This window comes from Panthera uncia, chromosome A2 (assembly GCF_023721935.1).
Source record: "Panthera uncia isolate 11264 chromosome A2, Puncia_PCG_1.0, whole genome shotgun sequence".
NCBI lineage: Eukaryota > Metazoa > Chordata > Mammalia > Carnivora > Felidae > Panthera > Panthera uncia.
In genome coordinates this window covers 18,189,558-18,208,001 of record NC_064816.1, presented here as the reverse complement: position 1 = coordinate 18,208,001, position 18,444 = coordinate 18,189,558, and the positions used below count along the sequence as shown (strand labels likewise).

Here is an 18,444-nt window from a genome sequence, read left to right as displayed (position 1 = left end):
AATGCTCCAAAGTGAAACAAGATGCTGCCAGTCATTATGTTTGGGTGATAGGTCAGGGGTCATGTGAAACTCCTCTGCACTTGGCTCTGCTTTCCCAACACTTTTTTTTTTTTTTTTTAATGTTTATTTATTTTGAGAGAGAGCAAGCTTGCCCGCTTGGGAGTTGGGGAGGGGCAGAGAGAGAGAGAGAGAGAGAGAGAGAGAGAATCCCAAGCAGCCTCCACTAGTGCTGTCAGTGCAGAGTCCAGTGTGGGGCTTGAACTCACAAATGGTGAGATTACGACCTGAGCCAAAATCAAGAGTTGGCCACTTAATCGACTGAACCACCCAGGTGCCCCTCCCTACACTTTATAAATTGAACTCAGATTCTGTTCATCACCAGGAATATCGTGGTAAACATCATTGTTAGGGCCTCAAAAGGAGGCAAACATCCTCCACCACTAGTGGGGGCTGGGGCCCTCCCATCCAGTTGAAATGTTGAAAATGTGATAAGAGGGTTGACCAGCTAGACCTGCTGGAGCAGTGAAACAGCTGGTCATCCCTGCTGTGGCCCCTGTGAACCTCTGTACTTCTTGCATACAGTGGGGTAGTTAGGTGATTGGCCACCAAAGTCTTAACTAGCTGTCAGTCTGGCCAGGCCAAAGGATCCCAACTGGCTAACAGTTGGGTCCAGTTAGGCCCAAATTGGAGGTGACCAGAGATCTATCCACTCCCAGTCCCTGGGCTGCATGCCCAAATGCTTCCTGGAACCACTGCCCGCCTCCAATCCCAGCTTCCTCCCTGAATGAAGAGCCGAACTGGCCTGGCGGGCCACCTACTCAGCCCATACCCACTTGGGCACAGCCTATAGCTAACTACCCCCAAGCAAGTAGCTCCCCCCAATCCCTCCCTGCTGTCCCTAGCAGGGGAAACAGGCAGGGCCTAAGGGGAGGTGGGGTTCCAGACATAGCCCTTTCTCCATGCACAGGGGGCAGGTTCCCTTAATCTACGGCATGGTGATTGATGACTAGTTAAGGAAGTGAGGTCAGTGGGACAGAGTGGGTTTGCTCTGTGGTTCACAGGGTCACAGGACTGGGGCCTTGACCTCCCCCACAGTCATCTCCTACCTTCTTGGGTGTCCTCAGGCATGGTGGGCGGTGGGCAGCTGGGGGGCTGATAATAGCACTCAGTATCAGGACAGGATGGAAGCAGCAGCGGCTCCTCAGAGCCTGGGGAAGGCAGGCCACCTCCCAGCCTGGGCCTAAAATAGGCCTGAGCTCAGCCCACTGGGCTATATTTAGAGGGGGCAGCTCTCAGCCATGGGAAGTTGTGGAGTGACCCACATGGGCCAGCTAGCTGGTGATGGAGCCCAGACAAGAGCACACCTCCACTAATACATGTACCCAGGGTCTTCCCTGGGGAACTCTACCACTCCCATACATGCACAGGCCTTGGTGTCTGTATCCAGACAAGCTGCCTCATGCTCACCTCCAGCAATGCCCCACATGGCAGCCAAGGTATGTAAGGGAGCCCTGTGCCTCTATCCACAAAGACCCCGACCCAAAGTTGGGTCATCTCTTCTCCCAGCACACGGACAAGAACCTACCCCTGTGTGACCTGCTGGCACCAGGGATTGGGGTGATGCATTGCAATGAGGGCTCTGAGAATCCCCAAAGAGGGCAGAGACACACCTATAAAGGTAAACACTCACGTTGGTCAGTGGCCAAACTTAGGCTGAAGATTGGTATTTCTGTTAATAAGCCTACAACCTTGGTTAACGGATTGCCTGCTCTCTGACCTCCATTTTCTCATTTGTAAAACAGAGAGGACAATTATGGTTCCTCCCTGGTGCAGGACACGTGAAAATGGAATGCAGCTGCATGTCTGCAGTTTACCTCCTCCCTCCTCTCTCCATACAAGTCACACCATGTTGTGTGAGGAGGCATGGTACCACTCACCCCTGAAGGGAGGAAGTGGCCAGGCTGAGGGCCCACCCTTTGCTGTTGGACCCCTGTGGCCCTTCTCCCCAACTGGGAGGAAGTAAGACAGTAAGAATCCTCCCCCTAAAACATCCCAAATCCATCACTCCACTGTATCACACTGGCCTCCTTGATGTTCCTCACACACAGCAACCTTGTTTCCACCTCAGGACCTTTGCACTAGCTGTTGCCTCCTGGAACACTCCACCCCTTAGATACTCCCATGACTGGCTCCTTGTTGTTTAGCTCAAATGTCACCCCCTCAGTGATGCTTTCTCACATTATTTTCCATATGTCCAAATTTCATTTTCTTCATAGCACTCATCCAAGAAATCATATTCAGAACATACTATGCAGGTCAGTAGGGCCCCAAAGGCCCCACAGAATCTACTCAGTCACATGGAAACTGCCTTTAATCCTCATCACAGCATCCTTTTCAGAAACTGAGGTCCTAAGACTGCTAGGAAGTTGCCCAAGGCAGCACAGCAAGACCTAGTACCAGCGGTTGTCAGCTGGGGGCATTCCAGCTTCGGCTCATAATGTGTTTATTGCATTAGTACAGTCGGCCTGTCCCACTCCCGCCCCACCAGTTCAGCCTGTTCACAGCTTTCTGCTCATTCTCCAAGGAGGAGGTCTTTATCCCGGGGTGGGCACTCCGGGCACCTCCTCTGCCCAGGTCGTTGCTCTGGAGCCTTGCTTATCTCCCTTCTCCCGACCAGCCGGCCCCTGTGCCCCGCCTGGGCCGTCCCTCCCAGGGCTACATTCAAGGGTTATCCTCTGTTAATAAATAAGCCGGGGAGGCTGCCCCTCAGCCAGGGCCTGTAGGTCGGTGTCTCCATCAACCAGGGACCAATGTGCCAGGCCCCCTAGCTGTGCGTCCTCCACGGTCTGTCCTCCCCCTGTCCTGCCTGTAGCCTCCTTCCCTGTACCCGGCGTGGACTGCCGAATCACCAGTGCGCTGCGCTGCGCGGCCCCCGCTCAGCACGCGGCTCTGGGGCGTGCCTTCGCCGGTTTCGGCCCTTCCTCCGTGGGCCCTTCCTCCGTGACTCGGGAGGCGGTGGGCGCGACTCGGGCTGCAGACGACACATTCGCAGGGAACTCGCGCCACCGCCGCCCGGCTCCACCAGCTGCAGGAAGTCCCGGTACCAGAGCCTGGGGCCTGGAGGGGCTACGGGCACAGCCTCCTCGGTCCGGGCCAGCCTTTCGGCCTGCGCAGCACTCAGCACGTGTAGCACCAGGCGACGCAGCGACTGCGAAAAGCCCTGCTCCACAGCTGCGCACAGGTACACGCCAGAATCCCCGCGCCTCAGTCCGCGCAGCAGCAGTCCCCCCGTAAGGCGCTCCGCGCGCTCCTCCATAGCTACCTGCAGGCGGGGCCAGTGGGAGGCAAAGGCATCGGTGTCAGGAACAAGGAAACCCGGCTCCCAGGTCGGGCCAGGAGAGGTAGAGGGTCAACGGTGGCCAAGCATGAGCAGGTAAGGGACTCTCGCAGGTGTACCTTTGAAGGTTGGGTGCACTGGGACCAGTGGTCTAAAAGCGGAAACCCTTACGGGACCGGACGAGACCGGACGGGACTGGACTGGAGGGGGGGGGGGGTACCTGAACATGGGGGCGGGGCGGGGCGAGGGCGGGGCTCCTCTCGGATGGGGGAGGGGGGTGTCAGGAGTCTAGTTAGATGGAATGGGGCCTCACCAGAATGTGGAGTTCAGGTAAGGGACCAAACTGGACGTAAGGGGTCTAGCTGGACGGAGTCTCACTGGTTGGGGTCGGACCTAGTCTAGAAGTGGGAACCACACTGGCTAGGGCGGGGCTCTCCTGGATGTAGGGGGCGGGACAAGGGCTTGTTTGGGAAGGGAGGGCGTGAGGCTCACCTGGGTGTGGGTCGCCTCCCCTGCGCGCTGGAAGGTCCATTCCACGCGCGCCTGCAGCGAGCGGGGCTCACACTCCAGGAAGGCGCTTCCGCCCTCCACACCGAACACCTTCCGCTCCAGCAGTGCGGGATGAGAGGAGTCTGGGGAGGGCAAAGGAATGTCAGATTCAGGCAGGGCAGGGTGGGGCGTCTTCAAAGGCCCAGAAGTGGGGCAGCTGGGGCACTCACCGCCGGAGCACAGCGTGCTGGGGTCGCCATTCCTCACGTCTTGCCGCCGGAACCGCCTGCAGGGTGGGGGTTGCATTGGTACATTAGAGCCTCCGTGAGTCCTTCTTCATTTAGCCAGGTGCTGCAAATGATTCCAGGTGGCCCGCCCCCAACCCTGCCCACCTTTTAGCGCTGGGCTGAAAGCGCGTGCACGCGGCCCCGTCCCAGGCGCAGTAAGGGTCTCGCGCAAGGCAGCATTCCGCACAGGCGCGGCCGTGGGCAGCACAGAGGTGCAACGGGATCTGGGCGACCGCGCTCCGCGAAGCTATGTACAGCTGGTGCTAGGGGGCACGAGGGGCTCCGGGCTGACCGAAGGCAGCCCTGTGCCCGCCTCCCATTGGTCAGGGATCCCTCACCCCACTTGACACTGATCAGGGTCTCAGGTCACGCAGTCTAGCAAAGGCAGAACCTATACTCAAACCCAGTGCTTCAAACTACCAAGGGAGGCGTGGAGGCAGGGGTGCCCGGGGAACACACTGGGTCCCTTCTGCTCCCAAGCCTTTTGGTCACTTACCCTCTTGGAAGAGATTTGCATGCTGGTGATAGCAGATGAATCCTGAGAGGAGGAGGAGCGCTGGGATCAGAGATCAATGGGGTAGGGTTCCTCTAGGAGGAGGGGGCTAGGCCTCACCTCAAAAACGTGCAGCTCCTCCAAGAGCAGCCCCTCCCCGTTAGGCTGGCTGCCCTTGGGGACAGAGATCACCTTCAGCACTGTGCCAGCGTCTGCAGGGATGAGGAATGAGTGATTCCCTGTGTTTCCTGGCAGCTAGGGCTGGGGATCTCCTCACTTCTGAGGCCTTTACCCTTAGCATGGTTGGATAGGTGAAGAATGTGGGTTGGAACAATCAGACCAGCATCCAGAAGGAGATGAGAGCACAACCCAGGCAAAGATGTGAAGATGGGACTGGGCAGGGGCAGCTTCCGCTGACAGGTGGAAGAGAGTCTGGACAGAGTTTTATGGGCAGTCATGGCAGGACACTGACCTGTGCCAATGAAGAGGACGTCGTAATGTCCGTCAGCAGCTGCTACACGGTCTGCAGTGATCTGGGTGAAGGTGTACCCAGCATCCACTTGTATGAAGAGAGGGCGACCACCCATGGGCAGGACCGAATTGTACATGAGGGGGTGGTTCCGGGCAAATTGAATGACGTCATCAGGAAAGTCCTTGGTAGAACTGAAGGTGCCAAAGGTCTTGCTGGGACACTGGGCAGGTGGGGAGGAGGCACGACAGGGATGTGGGTACGAGGGCCTGGTGGGTCCACAAGAGACCTCCAGGTACCCGAGTATAGGGGAGTGCTAATGGACAGAGGTCTGCCCTGCGAATCTGAAGAGAGAAGACCCAGCCTTGCCCTTGGGAGTCTTAGGGGGAAATATGCCCTTCCTCCGAGGAGCCCTGTCTGACGAAGGTGATGTTTTCCCACCCATAACGGAAGGAAAAAACCACATTCACCAAGAAGATCCCAGGCCAAGTTTTCCACCCCTGAGACTTTAAGTGGGTTGTGGTGGGACTCCTGGGGCTACGCACCATGCCAGGCCGAGGGTAGGGGACACGGCCCTGGTAGGACACCCACTGGTGCATGGGCCCTTCCTTGTGTGCAAAGGGCCCCAGGAAGGCCCGGCGCACGTCGTTCATGCTGTACACACACACTGCAGAGCCCTGGAAGATGGTGCTGCAGGCGAAGACATGAGCAGACTGAGGGGCCCAGCAGAGCCCGTTGGGCCCTGCCCTCTACCTCCTGCCCCTCACCTCGATGTGGAGAAGACAGCGTAGAGCAGTGGGCTCCAGCGGTCCCTCAAGGACAGCAGGAACATGTCCTCTGTGGGGAAGAAGCCTAGTTGGGGGAGGGCACACAGCCCTCTGGGCAGCCCGGCTCCTGGGTCTGGCCCCCTGCACTCCCTCTCTCCAACCCCATCCTCTGCTCCTGGCACTCACGGAGGTGGTCAAAGTGCGTGTCGCCCTCGACACCTGGCACTGAGCACACCAGACGCGCCTTCAGGAACGTGGTCCACTTGTTGACAAGGCTTCGCAGGCCTCCCACGTCATTCTGCAGGGTCAATCAGCAGGGATGAGGGGGAGGCCCAGACAGGCAAAAGGGCAGGGATGTAGTCATCGGATGTGGCCCAAGGACTCCTCACCCGACAGATCTGGCCAACCCGGGACACAGTCTGGCGTCCCAGTGATGGCGAAGCCTCCACTGCCGACTCACGGAAGAAGAAGTAGATCTTGTCATCATCAGGATTCTCGCTCTCTGGGATCCAAAAGACCTTGACGAACTTGGGCTCTAGCAGCAGGAGGAGTGGGGTCAGAAAGGTCTTGGCCCTGCCACTCATGAGACCCACATGCTCCCTCTCCTTTCTCTGGTGCCCCCAGAAGCCCACGGGGCAGCATCTGACCACCCGGTCTCCAGGTAGGATGGCACTCTAAGGGGACAACATCCAGAGGATCAGGGCCTGTGAGTCAAGAAGTAACCACAAGAGGGCAGCAGAGACCAAGACTACCTAGACACACAGGCCTCTCCCCTCGGCCCTTGACAGTTCTCCAGGCCCTTGGTCCAGAAAGGAGGGAGATGGGATATTGGGGTTTTACCTTCACTCATGAATCTTCCTCTTGAGCAGGAAGCAGATTCCCCCTGTTACTGCTGTGAATACTCTGCTGGGTCCCCTCACTCTTAAAACAAATGACCCTGACCTCTGACAATGCGGACAGACCCCTTATCCTTTCTCTTTTCATGAGTCTGTTCCTTGGCTTGTTCCTGCCCCGGAGCCTTTGCACTAGCTGTTCTCTTTACCTGGAATGCTCTTCCCTCAATCCTGCTGTGCTTTGGGAATTAGCTCTCCCCTGTCCTCAGCAGAGTAGCTTCCTGTCTCCAGTTCTCTTACCACCTGGTCTCCTTTTCCCTTTCTGTCTGTTCACTCACTGGTCTCATTGCCATTGGAACCATCTTATTATGTACCTGTTCTGAGGTCTGTGACCTCAACGAGGGCATGGGCCACACAGGTCTTGTCTGCCCTGCAGCCCCAGGCCCTAGCACAGGGCTTGATGCATGGTGGGTACTTGGCGAGACCTGGCTGCACCCACTGCTCACTTCCTTTATGGGTCTTACTAGGCACCCACCCTGTTGGGGATGAGAGCCCCCTCCCAATAGCTCCACCAGCCTTTCACCGTTGAGCCAGCGAGAATCGTGTGGTTCTGTTCGCAGACTTGGACGCTGGCCCAGGCTGCGGAAGATGGTGAAGTCCCGGCCCATGAGGTCTGCGGCCACCCCTGAGTACAGTTCTTTCCCTGCAGATAGGGCAAGGGCTGCTTAGCCAATCTGAAGACTCTCTGTGGAGAGTGCTTGTAGAGCTCCAAGAGCTCTTAAGGAGTCAGTGATGCCCTGGGGGCTCTCAGGGGCTCTCAGGAGGGTCTAGAGTCTCTGCAGGGCCCTAGCCATTGGACTCACCCACCAGCACGGAGGCAGCCCGATGCCTGGGGTCATAAGGACTCTTGCCCTTGCCGTCCTCCAGCCTTCGAAGGTCTAGCCGGAGCGTGGGCTCCTGGGAGGCAGGGGGCGGTTGTTAACTTCCAGGCCCTTCTTTACCTCCCAACCTCCCTCTCTGCCTAGATCTGGCCTTACCTCCAGCCGGTAGCCCACCTCCACAAATGCACAGGTTGGGTGGAAGGCCCCTGTGCCACAGGCCAGCAAGTGGGTGCGGTTGTAGGCATGCAGCAGCTTCACGAAGTTCATGCACTCAGTCTAGTGGGCGGGCAGGGGCAGGGACGATGAGGCCTCCCCCAGGGAGGCAGCGTTAAGGGGTCCCAGCTCGCCAGTGGTACCTCACCCCTTCCTCTCTTCTGCATCAGTCCAGGCAAGTAGCAACATGGGCTTCAGGGGCCCGGACACCCTCGGTGACCAGCTTAGCCCACCTCTCACAGAAGGGGTGCATGGAGAAGCATAGGCCTGTACAGCCCCCTATGACTCAGAGGCCCCCAAGAAGAATCACATGAGCCTCCACCCTGACTCACTACCTCCAAACTTCAGCCACCTCGACCCCCTGCCCCCATCCCAGACAGAAGAGGCAGGCTTCTGCTGTCTGCGGAGCAAGGGGCCGGGCCTCCCCGCTCCCGCCCCGGGCGGCCAGCACTCACACCAATGTCCTTCCCTGCCCAGTTGCACTCCTCTCGCCATTCCACAGGGGCCGGCCAGGCCAGCTGCGAGGGGGCCAGGGAAGGGGGACACAGGTCAAGGGCCTTTGCCTGGTCTCTGTGAAGAGGGTGTCTGCTCAGGGGCCCACCCCCCTGGGCAGCACAGAGGCTGGGGATCCCTGGCACCTTCTTGGCCCGCTTGCTGATGTCGTCCAGGCTGAGGGAGGCCACGCGGTTCTCGGCACCCACAAACAGACGTCCTCTCTCCTCGTCCACCAGCAGAGCTTCATAGCAGCAGGTCCTCTCCAGCCTGAAGGTCCGGAGACCGTGCTGGGCCTGGAGCTCTGCAGGGTAGTGTTTGCCAGCCATGCTGGGAGCTTTCCCCAGACCCTACCTATCGTCTCTCTCACAGTTGATGGTTGTATATGTGACCTGGCCCACACATGTGAGTTTACCCATGTGTGAGTTTACATTCGCGAAGACAGATCCACCCATGTGAAAAGCTTCCAGAGTGGGCAATGCAGCACCGTCCCCCCCCCCCCCCCCCCCCCCCAAAGGAAAAGCAGGTTGAACTCCTCAGGCGTGCCTGGACAAGCAGTGTCTGCAGGCGGGCGCACTGGGAGGCCGGGTGTTGGGGGAGGCTGCGTATGTAGGGAAAGCCAGGACCCCCACCCCAAAGTCAGGCTGAGGATTCTCTGCCACCCTGCTACTAGCCTAAGCTCAGTGCGATGCCTGGTGACCACCCTTCTGTGTCAGGGGTGTGGGGGTGGTGGATGGGACACAGGCAGGATCTGTTGCCACGGGAACAGAAGGGGTCTTCCTGGGAAAGTCAGAGGAGAATGTGTGCAGAAAGGCTGGGGGCTGAGGCCAGGACAGGGTTAACTGGAGATGGCCTGAAAGTGTCCCCACTCAAACCTGGGCCAGTGGCACAGGGCAGCAGCAAACTTAGTGCCCCCTACTCACACTGGGTCTCTCTCCTGCCCACCCTGAGCCAAGCCCTCTTGCCTGCCAGGTGCACCTACCTTGGAAGGAGAGCCGAAGGCGGGGAGGGCTGGGGGCAGCACCCCCCAGCACTGCTGCCCAGAGCAGGGCCAGGCCTGGGATCATGGCGGCGGCCGCAGCCTGCCCCATCCGGGCAGCTCAGGGTGCTCAGGGTTCAGCAGGCGTGTGTGGAGGAGCCTTGAGCCGCCCTGGACTCTGCCCCAGGATCTGGAAGAGAAGGAGCTGCAGCAAGGACGAGGGCGGGCTGGAGGCTAGGGGGGAGTCCCCAGGGATCAGATTACAGCCCCTAGGGAAAAGAGGCTGGGGGGTCGCATTCCACTTCCGAGCTCTCCCCTCCCTCCAAGTGTGCCCTGCCTGGCCACAATCACAGACACACCCACGCTGGGCACACCCTTGGGGTCACCCCCACGTGGGCAGGCGCCCGCCCCACCACGTCACCCTCCCTCGTAACCCCCCTCCCATAGACACACAGGCATTAATTCACAAACTCTGTGTGCCTACTTCATGCCAGCCTGGGACATTGGGGGACACAGACAAAGTCCCCATGCAGGAGGGGGCAGAGTGCCAACAAGGACTCAGATCAGTGAAGTCATTTCAGAGGGCGCCAAGTGTAATGAGCAAAACAAACCAGTCATGGGAGTGAGAGCAGCGACAGGAGGGGTGAGGCCTCTGGAGGTGGCTGTGCACCCACAGGCCTACAGAGGAACTGAGGCACCCTTGGGGCTGGAGCCAATGGTGTGGGCGCCTGTGAGTGTGACTGTTTCTGAGGGTCCCTTTGTGTTATCTGTATCGCGCGCGCGTGTGTCATGTGTATGCAGGCAGATGTGTACATGTCTGTGACAGTGTGTGGCATGAGAGTTGTATTATACATGTAGATATATGGCACATGTGTGCACTTTAGACACGTGTATATGTGTGTCACAGATGCGTGCATGTGCGAATGTGTGTGCAGACACACAGACAAGTGTATGTGTGTTTCTCTGGACATGCAGGTGAGCAAATACAACTGCAGAGACAATCACAGCCTTCAACTCGGAAACATGCCTGAAACCCATTCCTCTGAGGAAGAAGTGCTGCCCAGGAGCCCCAGCGCCTGCACCGCTGGGGCTGGACAGAAGCCTCGGCTGCTGACTTGGAGATGGCTGCAGCCCCAGCTTCGTGCTTGACCTCTCTCTCCCCACACGAGGGTGGAAGGAGCTGGTTACACAGAAATTCTGTGAGCTCAGACTTCAGACCCAAGAGGAATCAAGTCCTCAGGCAGCCTCTCACCCCTGCTTCGGATGAGCTGCCCTTCTCTCTCTGAGCTTCCGCTGCCTCTGTACCTCTCCCTCCCCCGCCTTCGCCCTCAGGTTTCACCGTCTTTGAGCCCCTCCACCTTTGAGCCAGAGCCCTTCCCTGGACCCCTTACAAGGGGCCAGCCTCTAGCCGCAATGCCCAATCATCCTCCCCAGAGCTGGCCCGGCAGGTGCCGGGCGCAGGAGCCCTGGTGTGGGGCAGGGTCCTGGGGTGCACAACTGCCGAGGGGCATTCCACATCGCTCCCCCCAAACCCCTGCCCAGTCCCGCAGCCCCCGAACCCCTCCCGTGCCAGGACCCCCACCTCCCGCCTTCCCTCCACTGACACTTGCCATCGCCTCTTCCGAGCCCAAGCCCGTGAGGTCTGCGATGCCACAGAACACCGGGCTGCCCTCCCTGGAGAAGGGAAGAAGCCGCGGGGCCGCAGGGCACCCTCTGACGGCTCCTTTAAGGAGCAACCCCCGCCTCCACCAAGCCAGCCGCCGCCCTACACGCGCCGTCAAGTTTATGGGGCGGATCGGGTGACCGGGCAGGCAGCCGGGCCAGCCAGAGTTGGTGGCCAGGCCAGAGTGGAGTGGGCACAAGGGAGGAGTGGGGAGGAGCGACCCCTCCCCTGTAGGGCCTCAGGGCAATAGGGTGCACCCAAGAGCCATCCGGAAGTGGGGCAGCCAGTCCAGGCAAAAGAGGAAGAAGCAATAGGGCCCCCTCCCCAGCCCCAGAAGGCTCTGTGAAGCAGGCAGAGGGAACAGCAGGTCCAGGAGACTAGAGTTCCTCACCTGTCCCTACACAGCTGGGGAGGTGGAGGTGGGTAATGAGGGGCTCAGTTCCCAGGAGCCAGCTGGCATGGGAGGGTCGCAGGTCCGGGGATGGAGTTCTCAACTAGGGGTCCGATGGGCCCCCAGCCCAGCCCCAGCCCTTGCCCCTCCTCACCACTAGAGCCACTTAGTGCTTCTGCCACCTGGCTGGCAGAGGCTGTGAGGACAGCAGTTGGGGCAGGAAAGGAGGGGCCCGAGAGGGCCAGGCGGGGCAGTCAGAGGTGGCAGAGGCCCTCAAGTTTCACTTCTGCACTGTGGGATGTAGGCCCATCCAGAGACCCCCTCCTGATGGGTGGTTCTGCCTCTCTGCAGGGGGGTGAGGAGCATTCTGAGTGACCTCTGTGATTCAGGACACACGGCTCTGAAACCTCGGTGGCTCAGTTGGGAAGGGTCTGGGATCTTAGCCTGAAACTGACCCTGGTGGACGACCCTGTTTGTACTGCCGGGGGTCTGTCTGCTTTGGAAGAGCTGAATGTTGACAATGGCTGAATGGGGCCCTTGGGTCCACCTGGGTGAACATGACAGGGCTTGAGGATGGGCTTTCACCCCTCAATCCCCATAAAAGGCATCTTCCCACAACCTCCCCAAGGCTGCTCAGCAGCTCTGCAGTTGATCAGTGAGGGAGGCTGTGTGAACTTCAAGTTCTGTGGCCCGTCCCCTGCCAGCTTCCCTGGAGTAGCGGTGTCTGTGTCTGTGTCTGTGTCTGTGCCCAGCCAGGGTGGGGCCGTGCCCTTCTTTCCTGAGCCTCGAGACCTAGTTTTCCTGAATTGGCCTGGCTGGCTGGCAGAGGAAGAGTGCGGGTCAGGGGCCTTCGGGAGGGGAGTGGAAGGATGCACCCCAGCTTGAGCTCTTGGGCTTCTGGGAAGCAGCCTCTTTCTCCTCCCTGCTTCTGCCTTGGACCTGGGCAGCCTCCCCTGGCCCCATGCAAGCAAACAAAATTCTTTGGCTGTTTACAATTTTCCACCCTACCAGCCAAGATCAGCAAGTGCCTTTGAGGTCCCCACCCACCCCTACTGTGCCCCCTACCTGCCCCCAGTGCTTTTAGTTCTTCAGGCTCAGGGTCATGGTCTCAGTTTCATTCCCTCCCAGCCCCGTGTCCATACTGAAAAGTAGAACCAGGACCCCCACCATCTTTCCAACATTTTGGGGCTGTCCCCGCCCACCTGAGCCCTCTGCATTGATTTCCTTGCTTCTTGGAGCAGGAAGGGAGATCTGCAGGGGTGGGAGCTCAACTTGTCCCTGTCCCCACAAAGTCTTCTTTCTGCTCCTCAGCCGCAGGTCCAAATGTATGCCAGACCCTGGACAGACACCTCGCGAAGGCAGCACTCTCGGAGCAGGGTCATTGTCTGTGAGCTACTCTGGACTCTGGGAGTCTCTAAGGATTCTGGAATCAGTCAGCCTGGGCCCAAGTCTTGACAGAATGGAACAAACTAGGAAGGTAGCTGTATGGCTACCTGCACCACTGCCCAAGGGCCACCTCAGCCTCCTGACCTCTACCCTTTGCCAGGGTACCCATGGGCAAAGGCCTGCCTGGATTCTTGCCCTGATGCTGCCTATTAGTGGCACAGCCCACCAAGGCCTTGGTTTTTCTTTCTGGAAATAACTGGATGGTCCTGCCAATCCTACCACCTGCCTCCTCACCCCACCCCCACCCCCATCACCAGCTGGAAACTGTGCCCTGCCTGGACTCTGGGTGGTGCGGCTAGGGTAGGATATTCATCTGAGGAAGGCTGGAGACAACGCTCCCAGTGCCCAGCCTGGGCTGGGTCAGGCCTTGGCTTCCCACTCACACCTGTTTTAGCCATTAAGGCTGGTGGCTCCAGCGTCACAACCTTCCCCAGTTCTGGCCACGTGGGTATTAGGACACGCTACCCTGAGGACTTAGGCATTGGGTCGGGGTGAGATAGGAGGTAGGAATGGGCCCGGGGAAGCCTGACTGAGAGGCCTGACTTCCCTGACAATCTACTACCCACCCGGGAGGAGATTTCCTGGGAGAAGGTGTTGGGGCCCTTCCCCCACCCGCCCCCAGCCTAGTATCCATGCTCCCAGGTACCCTGGCCCACCTTTTTGGAAAGATCAGCTCTTCCCCTCCTTGCCTGTTCCCCTTCCCTTCTGAGGGCCATGTCAGTGCTGAGGTGGAGGGGCCGAGGGAGGGGCTGCCAGGAACCCTGGGCCTCTGGTTGTGGCCCTGCCCCCACCCGCTCCGCCCCTGCCCTCCGCCTCCTGCACATTCCTCCTGGGCTGAGGTCAGCCCCTCAGGGATGGGGTAGCCCCCCCCACCAGCCACATCACAGCTCTCCTCTCCCTCCTGTTTTCTACATTGCCCAGCAGGAGGGGGGAGGGGCGAGGCAGGGGCGGGTGGAGCCTCCTTCTCCCCTCCTCCATAGTTTACGGGAGTGTGGGATGGGGTGCCGGGAATGCAGCCAAAGTAGACTAGGGTGGCACACCATGCTTATTAACATGTATTAACATAAATACTACCTTCCCTTAATCGGTTTGGGTATAGCTGCCCAGTAGTGCAGGCTGCGGGGCTCTGGATGCCGGGGTGGGGGTGAACCTGCCTCAGGAATCAACCCCCTTAAGTAGGCTGGAAGGGGCGTGGTTGAATCCTGACTGCCACTCGCCAGCTGTGTGTCCCTAGGGAGAGACTGCACCTCTCAGATCTCGCTCCTCACTCGCCCTGCGGTTGCAGCTGGCGGGCCAGGCAGGTCTGGCCACTGTGGCAGAACACAGGTGTGCGCTCTTGCTGCCACCTCAGCACTGGGCATCCAGGCCTGAGAGCCTCGAAGCAGACCCTTCACTGCTGCCTCTTTCAGCCCTGCTTCACTAGGGCCCCTTGTCGGGCTTGGCTCCTCTCCTGTCCCCAGCCCCCGCCAACCCTCCGGCCACAGCCAATGACTGCCTCCACCCTCCACCTAAACCTCCATCCCTCCCCAACCCCTGAGGACTCCTCAGTCTTCCTCCAGGTCTCCATCCCAGCCCTAGCAGGGCCAAGCCCACATCCCTTCTCCTAGAGCCCCTGTCTCAGGGAGACCTTTCTGCCTGGTTGACCTGAGAAGGTCCCGCCTCCTCCCCCAGCAGCATGCAGCCTGACCCCTTCAGCCTACCGCCCAGGCTGTGCCCCTGTGGTCTGCCACTCCTCCACCCCTCTGCAGTCCCCTGGCCCCCCCCCTCAGAGAGCTCCCTGGAGCTTGGGGGCTCCTAGGCTTAGCCTTAGGCAACCCTGCCAGTGCTCTGGCCACCCAACTTCTGGGAGGCAGCAGTACTTTCTTTGCCAGGACTCTGCTTGGCCGGTGCCCTCCGGGCTTTTAGGCCATCCTCTTTGCCACCTGCTGGACTCTTCTTCACCACTCAGTATCCAACTCTCTGGTGTCATTTCCTTTGTGAAGCCCCAGATGCCTGTAACACCCAGGTTCAAGCCTCTCTGTGGGGCTCCGGGTTCCCCAGGGGCTATCATCAGTGGGGGCCCCAGGACCCAGCAGAGGACAGACCCAGGGAAATAGGAGATAGAATGTTTGCAGAAAGCCCTTCCACCTTCCTGGGCCTGCTGAGCCTGTGGAGGAAGGGGATGGGAGACTGATGGACAAGGGACACCTTGGGTCCCTCCTTGACCCTGCACCAGCTCCACCAAGAGGCCTTGATGCCCTCTACCCACAATGAAGTCAGAAAGCAGAATCAATAAGAAGGGATATCAAACTGATTTTTCTCCTAAATAAGATCACCTGTGTGGCTTATCTCATGCAAGGGAAAAACCAAGACAAGAAGGAGAAAGGGATCCATGGTGTTGAGCCCTGCCCGCTTGGAAACTGGTGCCCACCGCTGTTATTAACCAAGGAGCTGAGTGGCCTGGTGAGTATGGACAAACTCACTGTCATACAGCTATAGCTGCACATATAACACAGCTGGCTTGACGCCCTCCTTGGATGTGTGATGGGGGCTGGCTTTCCCTCTGGGTGTCCAGGAGAGGTTAGGGGAATGCATAGCCCCGTGGAAGAGATGCAGGCCTCCAGGACCTCTTATAGGGCAACAGACACAAAGATTGGGCTCAGTTGTTTGGGAGTGAGCCTGAACCCAGAACTCAGTCAAGAGAACCTACAGTCCTGTCCCTGCCCTCTCCCTGACACCCAGGGCAGCTAGGATCTGGCTGGCTAGGCCACAGGTCAGGTGGATGGAGTCAGGGCTTGTGTTCTCCAGCATGGTGGCTGGCTTGGCCCTCTGGGTCTGGGATGGGGGCTGTGGAGGGATGATTTGAGGGATTCTGGGTGGGTAGGGAGTAGGAAGTTTTCCTGACATCAGGAGCCATGGGGCTGCCCAGGAACGTGGTGAAGTGTTCTTCCAGGCCTTGGTAGGCCCTGCAGCCTCAGAGGTCCCAGATCTAACGGGGCCCCCTCCCCGTTCTGCACCTGGCATCTTGGCCTCCACCCACGTGTTGTGGGGGGCCTGGGCCTGAGCTGGGGAATGGCTTCCAGCCTGGCTCCTCTCCACAGAGTCTCCCTCAATCCTCCCTTCTAAGTCTTCTGGCTCGCAGAGCTTGTCTCTTTCTCTCTTCCCCAGCTGTTTCCCCACCCTGCAAATGGGTTAAAAATACCAAGGCTGCCACACATCAGTAGTCTGAGCAACTATTTGGAGTGGGGTGGGCCCTCTGGGAGATGCATCAGCTTCATGGATGTCTCCACTGGCTGGAGACAGCCTACTTCATACTGGGACCCATGTCTGGAAGCAGGAGCCTGGGGCCCTTCCCTAGCTCTGCCTAAGGGTCCCAGGCCTCTTAGCTGCAGCTGCCCACGAGTGGAGCCAGAAAGATGCACCTTCTTAAGCTGGGGTGCTCTGGGGTGGGTATACAGGGCCAGGGAGCACTGAATCTCTGGCTATGCTGACCCAGCTGGTCCCAGGCATGAGGGAGGCTAAGGTTCAGCCCTGGAAACCTCCAGGCAGTAGGGGATCCGCAGGAGTCAACCTCAGGGAGGCCCTCCCTTAGGATGCAAGACACCTGGGATGAGCCATCCCCTCCCCCCGGCTTCCCCCAGCTGCCCCCCATGGCTGGGAATTTCCCAACTGCCAAAGACAAGGAGGAATTGAAAGGCCGCCCCCGCCAGTGCTGGGACAATGGAGCCTTATGCCCTCCAAATCAGAGCAGGGGTAGGAAGGCCAGCGGCAGGTGGGGGCCTAGTTGTCTGCACCCAGGGAACCTTTGCTTGCCAGGACCCCACCCAGACCCACGGCAAGCTGGGTACAAGGGGATCCTGGCCAGAATCCTGCAGGGCCCACCCAGGGTGAGAGGCACTGGGTGCATCTGGCAGACAATGCCGGCCCCTCAATGGTCCCTCTGTGCAGGGTTCCCATCAGGAGGGAAGGAAGGAACCATCTCCGGCGCGACTTCCTGCTGGGCGGGGATCACCGCACCGGAGCTCCCGCCCCGCCCGCGTATCTGGGGCACAGCGAGGTCCAGGCCTGGAAGGAAGGCAGGGATCCTGGGTTGGGTGCGGGATCCTGTTCTTGCCAGCCGGCCCTCAGCCCTAAGCCTCGGAGGCAGCGGTAGCAGGAAAAGGCCCGAGGAACTGGGGCGGGAACGGAGGCTGGGGAGCGTTGATCTCCTTCCGATCCGCCGGCCGCAGTCTCTCATCTCTTGCCAGCACTCTGGGCCCTGAGGCCGTGCGGGGACTGGCAGGTGTGCGGAGGCGGGGTCCTGGGTCCCCGGCCCCACCCTCCCACCCCCTGCCTTTCCCGCCTCCGCGGCGCCGACCCCGGCCCAGGCCGCTTTGTCCCGCCGCAGGCGCGGAGCCGCCGCGGCCCGACAAAGCTGCCTTTGTGCCCCGCGGCCTCCGCAGCACCCGCTGACGTCAGCCTCCGTGACAAGCCCGGCGGGCCCCGGCACGGACTACGGCGCCCCCTGGCGGCTGCGGAGGAGCTCGCCTCCGAGCCCCGCCCCGTCGAGCCCTTCCCTTAGGCTCAGCTGCCTGCTGTCCAGCGCCCCCGCGCGCGGAACAAAGTCCAGGCGCCTTGCCTGGCGCTCAGAGCTCACCCAACGGGCACCCTCCTACCCCCGCCGCCTTGTCATCTGCCTTGTCTTCTCCAGCGACGTGCGCGCACTTCCCATAGCCTCACAGAAGCTTCTGCATTTTTAGGGCCCTAGCCCATGGCTACCTGCCTGTCCCTTCCCGCCCCACCCCCAGGTTTGGAGGGGGAGCTGCGGGACAGAGACCTTTCTGAACATGCCTCAGGCCCCTACTGTACCCGGCCTTTCTGTTTAGTCAACCCCAAGAAGCCCAGCCCTGAGCAAGGGTCTAGGCAAACACCTCAGGTGGGGAGAAGGAAGGGTGTGCAAGGGACTCTGCAACTCATGGTCTCGGAGCCTTGGGCCTGGGAGGTCAGAAGTCACATCTTCCTTCTGCACTACTCACTGGACCCCTCTATTGCTCCCAATATAGAAGAATCCCTTAGAGGTGCAGCTCCGGAAGAAATCCGCCCTGCTGCACAGGGAAAGCTTGAAGAGTGCCTCAAACCCAAGGCCACGGTGGGCCTGGGAGGAGAGGGGAGCGAGTACTGGTGCCAGTAGGTGAAATGACTACAGAGTGGGAACACTGAGGTGCTGTGTACTGGGCCTGAGGATGACCTGGAGGGCAGAGCACCTGGGGCCCTGCCACAAATGAGGTTTGAGGTTTCAGGTTCAGGTCACTATCACCTCGGCACAGCTTAGTCTGGGTCTCCGTCCCTGGGATAGAAGAGTACTGAGCAGTACTTGGTATTTTTTCTTTCTACATTTTATTATTTCAAACCAGGTGAACAATTCCATAAAACATGTGAAAAAAGCAAGGAAGTGTTCAACGCTGAAGGACCCGGGCCTGGGGCAAGGGCACGAGGGGCATGGCCCTCAGCAGGCAGCGGCGGTTCCTAGGTTAGCGCTAAGGAGCTACATTTAGGTTAATGGAGCCAGGGCCCAGGGCCACTGGGACGGGGCCCTCAGTGATGTTGGCAGTTGTCTGGAACAGCCCTTGGAACCCAGTTCTGTGGAGGGCAGGGCAGATGTGCCGCCCGCACGGGGTAGGGGAGGGGCAGCCAGCAGAGGGATGGGTGTAAACACGCAGACACACTCAAGGCACGGAATCACTGG

At 59.6% G+C, this 18,444-nt stretch overlaps 1 protein-coding gene across 4 annotated transcripts; it reads right to left on the bottom strand.

Annotated features, from left to right (window-relative positions):
• Positions 1–1,660: 1,660 nt before the first annotated feature.
• SEMA3B (semaphorin 3B) lies at positions 1,661–18,418 on the bottom strand. 4 transcript variants are annotated; one of them, XM_049640521.1, is made up of 18 exons: positions 13,397–18,418; positions 9,244–9,445; positions 8,408–8,565; positions 8,225–8,287; positions 7,713–7,832; positions 7,539–7,632; positions 7,259–7,378; positions 6,232–6,377; positions 6,029–6,140; positions 5,843–5,912; positions 5,621–5,765; positions 5,079–5,298; positions 4,727–4,818; positions 4,610–4,651; positions 4,219–4,376; positions 4,057–4,112; positions 3,830–3,969; positions 1,661–3,322 (listed from the first exon to the last, which is right to left on the bottom strand). In XM_049640521.1, the coding sequence occupies exons 2-18, from the start codon at positions 9,350–9,352 to the stop codon at positions 2,906–2,908; spliced, it is 2,262 nt and encodes a 753-aa protein (XP_049496478.1). In that variant the 5' UTR covers positions 9,353–9,445; positions 13,397–18,418; the 3' UTR covers positions 1,661–2,905. The 4 variants fall into 4 exon arrangements, with proteins under 4 accessions (XP_049496478.1, XP_049496477.1, XP_049496479.1 ...); XM_049640520.1 differs by having other exon boundaries at positions 9,244–9,430; XM_049640522.1 differs by having other exon boundaries at positions 1,667–3,031; positions 9,244–9,430.
• Positions 18,419–18,444: the final 26 nt, after the last annotated feature.

What these genes read in the sequence shown, in the direction of transcription:
- SEMA3B (XM_049640521.1), bottom strand. Translation starts at nt 9,352, where the DNA reads ATGGGGCAGGCTGCGGCCGCCGCCATGATCCCAGGCCTGGCCCTGCTC. An exon ending in CGATTCTCGCTGGCTCAACG is followed by an intron (nt 6,378 to 7,258) that starts GTGAAAGGCTGG and finishes TCCTGCTGCTAG; the next exon opens with AGCCCAAGTTCGTCAAGGTC. An exon ending in GGGTTGGCCAGATCTGTCGG is followed by an intron (nt 6,141 to 6,231) that starts GTGAGGAGTCCT and finishes TTGACCCTGCAG; the next exon opens with AATGACGTGGGAGGCCTGCG.